Source organism: Aythya fuligula, chromosome 14 (genome assembly GCF_009819795.1).
Source record: "Aythya fuligula isolate bAytFul2 chromosome 14, bAytFul2.pri, whole genome shotgun sequence".
Lineage (NCBI taxonomy): Eukaryota > Metazoa > Chordata > Aves > Anseriformes > Anatidae > Aythya > Aythya fuligula.
In genome coordinates, this window is record NC_045572.1 from 9748469 (window position 1) to 9758366 (window position 9898).

Here is a 9898-nt window from a genome sequence, read left to right on the forward strand (position 1 = left end):
TGTTGTGTCTTCTGCGTTAGCAAGTTTTGATAGTGTCCGCTCAGCGTTGAAATACTTAATGCTTAAAAGTTAATGTTTTAAGTAATACTTATAAGTTTAGTGCTTAATGGTGGCTATGTCAAAAGCCCAGTAACCTACAAGTTTTCTAATCATTTTTGCTTTTAAGAAACCATTGACCTTTTCCCTGTAAAGGTGTGTTTCAGCCAAAGCTGGGAGGAGCGGTGCAGGACAGGTACAATCCGGGTAACACATCTAGTGCCTGGTAAATTTTTTTCACTGATCTCTGACATTCACTTAGAGAAGTCGACAGCTTTAAATGAAGACGTTAATTCTGTGTGCCACACACATTGAACGTGTTACCGGCTACTTGAACCAAACTATTTCTGGCCCTCAGCCTTTTTCTGCAATCCCCTTCATTTAACATTTTTCCCCCAATCTACGGAATTTGACAGCAGGTGGGGCCATCAAGGCCTTCACGGGGCACCTTGCGGCCACTGCATGTGCCGGGCTTTGCCCCAGCCTCTTCCCTTGGTGCCCCCTGCGCCGCGCTCGGCCCTGCCCCCCCCTCCCAGCACCCTTGGGTGCTTCCCTCCTCGCGGGCACGCGCCCCGCAGCCCCTCCCGTGCGCGCCCCCGCGTGACGTGGCGCCCTCCGATTGGCCGCCGGGGCGGGGAGGAGGTGGCCCCGCGGCGGCCGTGCCCGAGGCCGGCTGAGGCGGCGGCGGCGGCGGCGGCCATGGCGTACAGCGGGCTGGCCGTGCCCATCGCGGCCGTCACCGCCTTCTGGGGGGTGGTCGGCGCCCTCCTGCCCTGGCTCGTCCCCAAGGGGCCCAACCGCGGGTGAGTGACCGGGGACAAGCCCCGAGGCTCCCCCCTGAGGCGTCCCCGTGAGCCGCGGCCGGGCCGGGCCGGGCCTCGCTGCGCTGTGAGGGGGCTCCCTGAGGTGAGGCGGCTCCCTGAGGCCGGGCTCCCGGCGCTGCCTTCGCTTCTGCCCCCGAGGCACTGCCCGTAATTCCTTCCCCAGCCCCGGCTTTGAGCTGGGTTCGTGCCCCGGGACCTCGCTGGCCTCGGGTGTCCCCGGGAGGGGTGCGGAAGGGGAGCTGCTGGCTGTGGGGAGCGGGCACCGGCAGGGATCCCTGCCTCGGCCTCAGCTCCGGCAAACGTGGGTGTTGCAGGGCTGTGCTGCTTCCTCGATCTTACCCTTTAGCAACCAGTAACAGGCCGCTGCTGTTCTTCTTCCTCAATCTTATCGTTTAATACCGCTGCTGTCTTTGATTCTGTGCTGACACTGCATAGCCCGCTAACTTCTCATCTCGTTTCGTTTCTTTCTCTGTTTAAAAACCACCAACCAAAGGCTGTGTTTGAATTGGCCTCTTCGTCTTCTAACCAAGAAAGTCAGTGCAGATTTTAACAGGGTTAGGAATTCACATTGTGCTAGTTGAAACTTCCAAGCGATGGCTCCTGCCTGGGACCATGTGGTTAGGAGGGGTGCCTTGAGCTCTGTGCAGGCTGTGCTGGTTCTGTAGCACTTGTCAGAAGGTTGACCAGGTGAATGTGTATGGATGGGTTGTTTTTATTTATGCATTTTTATACACCCACACGTATTGAATGTTATCCATGTCACAAAAGGGTTGGAAGATGCTCACCTAGTACGGGTTCTTTGGGCGTATGCAAAAGAAAATTAAAACAAACCAACAACCTCCCCCACTTTGCTACTAAGTTCAGTGTAAACTTATTTCCTATCCTCTTGTTTTAATACCATTTCTGTAGACTTACTACTGCCAGTTCCAAGAGCAGGCCGGCTTTTACTTCTTAGCTTAACTGTCATTTGTCACTATTTTCTTACTTTCAGTAAGAAAGCAAGCTGATTCTGCAGATAAAATCTCAAGGCCACTTGAAGTTGTTCTGTGTGCAAAAAAATCTACATCGATGATAAAAAAAAAAAAAAAAAAAATTGAAATCTCTTTGTCAGGGAAGATTTCTGTAAGCAGAGTTTTGAACATGAAGAAAATATTTTCCTGTGGTATTAGAAAATCCAGCTTCAGAAGTTGGATAACTTGCTGGTGCACATGGCAGTGTGTGTAATGGAGCAAGGACACTCCCTGCGCTGGATTTTACTCCAGCTAAATACTGCTGCATGCTTCTGTTTGCCCAGTGTCAGTTCTTTTGTGCAGTTTTAGCCTCTGCAGTGTGCTCAGCTGGAAGCAGTTAGAACGTTGACGTTGAGTCATGTTGCATATGATCACAGCTGAACTTGTTTTTTTTTCCCTATGCATCTTGTGGTCAGTCACAACATGACTCTTAATCAGCTGTGTCTCGTTCTTTTTGCAGTGTTATCAACACGATGCTGGTGACCTGTGCTGTTTGCTGCTACCTGTTGTAAGTATAAATACTGTCTTGCCTCTTAATCAAGGTACGTTTCTCATGTAAGAAATTTGGGAGGAAACTCGAGCAAATGACTCACAGAGGCCTGGATACATGATGTTCCTCAACAGCCCTTACAATTCTTGATCCTAAAGGCCTTCAACATGGAGAAGAAAATGTTTTCCTGGTGGTGGAAAGTGCATTAAAATAAACCAGAATTCCTCTTGTTTTGTGTAATTGCCCTGTGGCACGTACTGTTGAGTACTGCAGTGCAGTGACTCGATGTTGCTCCTTTCCAGGTCACTGGATTATTCATTCACAAGTTTAATGACAGTGTGTCAGGGAAGCTATGTGCAGAAGTGACTTTGAAAGGTACTTGGAAAGAACTTAGTATGGAGATTAGACTGGTGAAAGTGATTAGATCTTTCAGGATAACTAGTAATAAAACGATTACTTGAGTAATTTCAAGTACTACTTGAATAGTATTTATACTTTGCTGAGTATTTAGGTATTATTTACATACTGTGAGGAGCTTAACATATTTAGAGAAATGCATCTCTATTCATTCCTAAGAACTGGCAGCCAAAAACCACGTTATCAGTGTTGCCACGTTTCAGGAGAGGCCTTGTTGGGTTGCCTACTGCACAGGCTTATGCACATTTAATTTACTTTTGTAATGTGATATTCAGGTTTTATTTGGGCCGTGAAGGCTCCCTACCCTATGCACCAATTATTTAGCAACCTAATCTCATGCTAGGTTCCAAACGCTCAGGTAAGAATGGTCAACTGGATGCTTATTTTGGCAAAAGCGTCAAAATGGGGTTCAGATTATGGTAAGATTGGGGGGATGCTTTTTTTTTAATTTATTTATTTAAGTTTAGTTTCCTTGTTGAATTTCTTCCTATGCTGCATTTTAACAGAAATCATGTCCTAGTCTTCCAGTTCAAGTTCAGAGTTTGCTGGTTTTGGCATTGCTCTTTGAGGAAGGACAGTTTCCTTGAAGTCAAGGCCACGTGGCATCCACAAAATCCTCCCAATTATAATCTGGAACGTATTTGTCACAGAGCTTCCTAAGTTTGACTTAGTGTTTTGAGCACTTCAAATTTTCAGTGGTCTTTCATTGTAGGTCTAGTGTTTTTTGTACTGAAGCAGATCTATTACAAAGCTGATGTCATTAACGTGATTTACAGTCTGCTTTTGCATGCCCAGTGAGTGGGTGCCTCTGTCTTCATTCTTAACCTTGTGGGCTGTATCTCGTGTTCCGTGTTTCCTTTGGCTTTCTCCAATTGCACCTTGAAAAAAAGAAGAAAAAGAAAGAAGGAAACCTTACTGTGTTCTAAGCCATCAGTAGTTAAGCACGTAAGTTTATGTGTAGTTTCTGCTTGCCAAGATGGAACAAAAAGCAGATTTTGCACCCGATGTTCCAGGACAGAACTTGCCTCATCGCAGAGTCATTGTGTTGTCATGAATTCTGTATGGAATGTTCCAGTCTTGCTGAAAGGCCAAAGAATGGTTTCTGAGGATTCTTCATCAGATACAGTGTTAGGGGCTGAAATAACTTCTCATCTCAGGTCTTTGTGTGTCCTTAACAGGTGGCTGGTACTGCTATCTACTTCTTCATAGGGTGGTTTGAAACTCCACTGCTGCTACTCTTGTGTTCTTGATCTTTTCTTTCCATTTGAAATGGAGAGGAAAAAAATGAATTTCCTGTTATTATTAAACACCAGTTGATTGACAAATTGATTTGAATCAGACTGAATTTAACCAAGTTTGAGTCGATCACATTTCAACTTAAACCTATTTCTTCTGTGTTTCGATTTAACAGTGATCAATTCAAGTAACCACATGGATCATGTGGTGTTAATGTGCTTGTTCTGTGCGGAATTTGTTGTGTGTGTGTAATTTGTGTACAGATTTTGTATCCAGCCACCTTTTAAAGGAGAACATACACTCTGATAAAAATAAAAGGTAAAGCGTGGGGGGTTACTGCTGCAGAAATTCCAGGTTGCACTGTTTTGTCTAAAGAGCCTAAATCTCTTCTGCAGTTTACAAAGCAGCTCCTGCAGCAGTACTGTGATATTCTACTAGCAGAGGACAGGATGTTTGAAAAATAATATTATCTGGTACTGATCCTAAAAGGATTAAAATACGGCTGCCCAATTTGACATTTAAACGGAGATAAGAGGACCTTAATTTGTAACATGCAGCACAGACAGATGGCAGTTAGGGTAGGAAGACCTTTTAAAAATCTTTCTGGTAGAACATAAGGGACTTTAGTTTCCTTGTATGAGCTGGGTAATTAGCACTAGCTGTTGTAGCTGCTATCCGGCAGGATTTGAGGACCCGTGGGTGGCTCGAACGCCATACCTGATTTTAGCAGCTCCAGCACGCTGCACGTTGGGCACAGGGGCTTGCTTTGTCTTGCTCTGAATGCCGCGTTTTGTTCTGCCTTGTCACGATAGATTGTCACTTGGCGAGACACAGGGAAAGCTTTTTCAAGCCCTGTGTTGAACGCAGGGGAGCCACAGAGCTCAGAGCTGTAAATGATGAGGCCCTAGCCGTGCAGGGAGGAGGAACACGCTACAGACCTGTAATGCCGCCGTGCTCGGAGCCAGGCATCCAGCGTGGTCCCAACAAACAGCTTTAGAAAAGTGCACAGCTTCTGCTGAAAGCCTGGTGACACGGCGATGACGCTGATACTTAGAACGTGCTCCCAGCTCGTTTAGTGCACAGCCGTGCTGGTCTGAGCTCAGGCAGCAGCGAGGGGAGGTGGTGGTGCACAGCGTCCCTCCCTGCCACACGGCGCGAGGAGAAGCCTGTCCTTCAGGCTTTCGGTGTTCTGTCCTCCTCCCACTGCTGGTAGTCCGGGGTATTAAAGGCAGATGGTACAGTGCTCTGGCACCCCTTTTTCTATCTTTTCTCTCTGAAAATGAACCGTTCAGAGTGAATTCTGTGCAATTTTTAAGAACTAATTTGCTTTTACCATAAGTAAGTTTAATGTAATGATTAATAGGGTTCCAAAATACGTTGTCATCACTTCAGTTAGCAAGGCCAGAAGCAAGTCAACCTAGTGGCTGTTGGCTCGTCTTGTTAGTGTCTTGCTGATGTTTCAGTTGCTTTGTTGTCTCTGTTGGGTATTTCAAGGCTTGCGTGGCTGATAGACTGCTGCAAGCTCGGCGCTTCGTTTTAATTGGAGCCCTAATTTGCACAAAACTGAAAGCAACACTGAAAATAAATATTTGTAATGTTTAAGAGTATTACTGTTTCGTTGTCTTTAAGTCTGGCCAACACCTTTTGCCCGTGGCTGCTGTAGCCTTCTTACAGCCGACCTGCACTTCGTTTGCTGGTCAAAGCATCCAGGTTTGTGTGGAATTTTCCATGACTGCCTGAGCACTCTGATCCATTTGTGGCAGCTCCCATTACAAAGCTGCTCTGCTTTTTCTCCTCCTTACAAAGCGTTCTGGAAATAGCAGATAGATGAACCAGTGTGTTCGCTAACCGTGTTTATACAGTTAGCATTTAACGGAGACTTAAATCCAGGGAAGCATCCATGGCTCTCTCTGAACCTTGTAATATTTACAAAGCAAATGTGTCTTGTAGCAGCGGAATATTTATTTCTGTTTAGCTTTCCTGGATATTTTCCACAAACTGCATTCCTCTTGTTCTGGGCGGTGGCTGTGGCTTCTGCAGCGTCGGTTTGGGAGTGCTGCGATGACAAGATGGCTGTGCCTGATGAGCATGTCGTTGTGCTGATTGATTACCTGATTTATTTTATGTTCTGGGGGGTTTGTCTACAATTTTGCTTCAGGTCCCTGTTTCTTTGACGTCTGTGCCAGGTTTAATCAACTTTTGCTCCAGCACTGATGGAAATTATGCCAGGCTTGCAAGGGCAGGCTGCTGTACCTGGAAAATAACAGCAGATGAGGGAGAGTGGGCTTCTCTGAGCTTGGTTGTATTTACTTATTTATTTATTTTTGGTTATTTAAAGGATGCTTCAAAGGCACCAAGAAAAGGGCTGACTTTTTTATGTTTCTATATTCTGAACCCACGTTTATCTGACTGTCATATATTTCCTGCCAAAGAGAAACTACGCGAGAGTGCTGTTGGTGGTTTTGTGCTGCTTCAGATGGAAGAGGACAACTTGTTTCAGCTGGGACGATTTGGTCCCAGGTCTTCATTGCTGGTATCCAGGCACTGTGTGAGCTCGAGCAAGGTTTTGAGCTGATTCGAGCCCTTGCTGAATATTGTCTTGTCTCCTCTGATAGCGCCTGTGCTTTGGCCAAGCCTTCCTTGTGTAATAAATCCTGTAATGTGGCTGATGTTCTCTCTTTTGGGTTGGGGGGTTGTCTTGCAGTTGGCTGATTGCGATTCTGGCTCAACTCAACCCTCTCTTTGGGCCGCAGTTAACCAATGAAACAATCTGGTACCTCAAATATCACTGGCCTTAAGGACAGCTGCCCACTGCTGCAATTTATTGACCAGGTGAGTATGTTCACATCTATTAGTGCGTGTGGTATGTTAAATGATTCAGGAGAAATTGAACAGCAGTGTAAGCAGCAGGTTCGGCATCATTAACTGTTTTGCAGGAGATATTGATTTTTCCAGGGACGGCAACAAAACAAACGTTGGGTGTTAATCTTGGCCAGACACTGTGAAAGGCTTCGGCTGAATCATTGGGCAGCCTTTGCCACCCGGTCATGTGTGTTCAGCACGCAGTATTTATAGGGAGAACGCCGCATTTCTTCATCCGACTGAAAAAACGTAGTTAGGAGGGAAGGGCCTCTCCATTAACAGCTAGCATGAGTGGATTTCCTAATCTTTTACAACTCTTGAGCCCTTCTCCCAGCCCACCACCATTTCATCCAAGAACTGTCCGGGTTTCCAAGGCAGTGTCCAGTTGCCTCTATTTGTCTGGGAAGCCTGAGAGGGAGCTGCAGGTCCAGGGGCTCTTCACCTCCTGTCGATGTGCACCGCCAGCACCTACCTTGCAGATGGCTTTTATTTCAATGCCAGCCTGGCTGTGCCGAGTCGTAGCTCAGCCTGGTGGTGATTGCATTGTCACAGTTGTGAGGCGTGCCTACTGACATGACCAGCAAAAATACACAGTTTTGTATTAAAAGTAGCACGGTGACTTCAGGTATCTCTGAAAGGGCAACGTTTAGAATTAAAGGTTCAAATGAAGGTTTTGCTGCAGAAGGATTTACCCGTGATCTTTGTTTTTATGCTGATAACACAAAGTAGCTGAACGCCCTTAGGGTTTTTACCTGTTTTTTGTTTTTTCCTCTTACTGCTTTAATTGCCTGCTCCTTTGCTCTTATTACTTTAACTTCTGTTTACAGAAGTCCAGCAGCAGCAGACAAATGGCAGTGGATGTTATAGTTCAGTTAAATGCTGGCTGTAAAGCATCCTGAACATTCACCCTGAAGCAAAGCTCCACTGCTTCAAAGTAGGACTCATCCGAACTGGGGTAGTGTCAGACACTGGCATGTGGATTTGCCTGCGTCTTCTCTTCTAAGCAGCAAGCAATAAAGGTAGACTTGGCCCTGCTTCAAGCAGAGGCCTGTGATTAGGTAGCTCGGGCAAGCTGAATGTCCCGGGTGCATTTTCATTGCTCTTGTGTGGTGGTAACACAGAAATAGTTAGCAAAAATGGAGACCTGAAGTGTAGTTATCTGGAGAAGCAGATGCCTTGGATTTAAAAACTGGGCTCACTCCTGGCTGATACACGGACTGTGTGTTGCTACCAGCAAAGACCAACTGCAGATGAGGTATGACACTTGTAGTCTAGGCGTCTGCTACAAGAATCTGGGCTTATCTCCACTTTCCTCTTATCACTTTAAAGTTGTACTGAGGAGGAGAGGGAACTAATGCATTCTGGAATGGACGGAGAGATTACGTGAGGGGTTCTAAACTTACTAATGGAGAATTTAAGTTGTATGTAGTGTACACATTGCTGCTACATGAAGTAGTTTGTTTTAACCTCTGATGCATGTGATTACATTGATTTAATTTTGAAATAAAATGAAAATTCTAGTCCTTGAGGGAAAAGCGTGTTTAAAGAAGAAGTAGAAGCAAATAATAATCCTCAAATACCACGGTTAGATACCACGTTCATTCTTGCCTTTCGGTAGCAGAAACGTGCTATTGCAGTACTCACAGTTCTTCATGGTCTTGTTCCAATTACCCCTGCAGAGCTGGGTGAGTCTGGCTGCACGGAGGTGGCTGCTGTGGGCAGGCTGCGGTGTCCTGCCTGTCACTTCTGTGCACTTAGGGGCTCCAGACGAGTTTCTCACCAGACTGGAGCTGTGAATCGGATTCCATGTGAAAGAGTTGGGGTCCCTCTCTCTTACCTTGCAAAGAATTCCATAAATACAGCTACTGTTTATTTCTCGATCAGTTGTTTTTGGCTAAGATGTGCCTTTGCAGTGTTCAAGGTGCATGCAATATACTCCTTTCTCTCTTTAGCCTCTGTTTCAACTGAGGTGGGGATGGATTAGTATGGACAGAGTGTGAGGAGTTAAAAGAAAATGAAATACTAACTCCCAGAGCAGAGAGACTGTTGTTCTTTGTTTTTTGTTTTTTTTTTTTTTTTAAATGAAGGTAGTGTAAGCAAACCTATTCAACTTTACCAGTGGAACAGGCTGAAAATACATGCAGAAGGCTTACTGCATTCTAGTAATGCCTCTATGGATGCTGACTTGATTGATCTATACCAAATTACAGAAGTTTGGTCTTTCTCTGTGGTCAGTATCCCTCTAATTTAAGGGATGCATCAGATGGCTGACTATAATCAAGTTAATGGCTCGGAGAGCAGTATGTAAGGATATGCAAACTTCTTCAGCTGTGGTAAGTAAGGGCTGCAGCCTCTTTCATTTTAAAGCTGTGTGATGCAATGCCTGCTGTTGTCCTTACATTTGTCTCTCCAGTGTGTATTCTCAGACCATGAACTGCCTTTGCACAAGGTCTGTCATCTTGATGGCTGGATGCTGCTACAGCCAGCAGAATTACTTGAAACTTTCTAAGAGTAGCATAATTGTTCCACCAGCTCATAATATAACTAAAACTACCTGCCGTAACTTTGGAAATTAAATTGTAAGGAAAGCAAGGAAGTAGAGATTGTTCTTTTAACTCCATAAAGATGAATTACCTACAGTTCTTAACAACTTTTTGGTGCATTTTTGGAATGGAAATAGTTGTGGTTAACTCAACAACCTGGTCTTCAATTAGTAAAACACCTCCATGGAAAGGCGTAATTAAATTGCATCTTGCTTTGCAGGTAAAGAAGAGATTTCCTGCAGATGAAAAAACTCCACAGATCCAAAGATGCCCTTAACGTAGCTGGTTGGATACCAAGCCTGCATTAATGCCTTAATACTTGTATTGTGCTTTAAATGGCTTGTTAAAAGCCCTCTATTTTTTTCCTACTATACTGTTTAAGAGTGTGCCTAATACAATTTCTAACTCCTCTTCAGTACTGTACACTTTTATCTGTTACCTTCAGATGTGATTAAAATTTCTAATGTTTCTTACAGAGAC

The 9898-nt window shown here is 45.1% G+C and overlaps 1 protein-coding gene across 1 annotated transcript; it reads left to right on the forward strand.

Moving 5' to 3' along the window:
- The first annotated feature begins 704 nt into the window (after window positions 1-704).
- ATP6V0E1 (ATPase H+ transporting V0 subunit e1) lies at window positions 705-9897 on the forward strand. The gene is made up of 4 exons (XM_032197173.1): window positions 705-839; window positions 2331-2378; window positions 6718-6845; window positions 9639-9897. The coding sequence occupies exons 1-3, from the start codon at window positions 736-738 to the stop codon at window positions 6809-6811; spliced, it is 246 nt and encodes an 81-aa protein (XP_032053064.1). The 5' UTR covers window positions 705-735; the 3' UTR covers window positions 6812-6845; window positions 9639-9897.
- The last annotated feature ends 1 nt before the right edge of the window (window position 9898 follows it).

What these genes read in the sequence shown, in the direction of transcription:
- ATP6V0E1 (XM_032197173.1), top strand. Translation starts at nt 736, where the DNA reads ATGGCGTACAGCGGGCTGGCCGTGCCCATCGCGGCCGTCACCGCCTTC. An exon ending in CCCAAGGGGCCCAACCGCGG is followed by an intron (nt 840 to 2,330) that starts GTGAGTGACCGG and finishes TTCTTTTTGCAG; the next exon opens with TGTTATCAACACGATGCTGG. An exon ending in GCTGTTTGCTGCTACCTGTT is followed by an intron (nt 2,379 to 6,717) that starts GTAAGTATAAAT and finishes GTTGTCTTGCAG; the next exon opens with TTGGCTGATTGCGATTCTGG.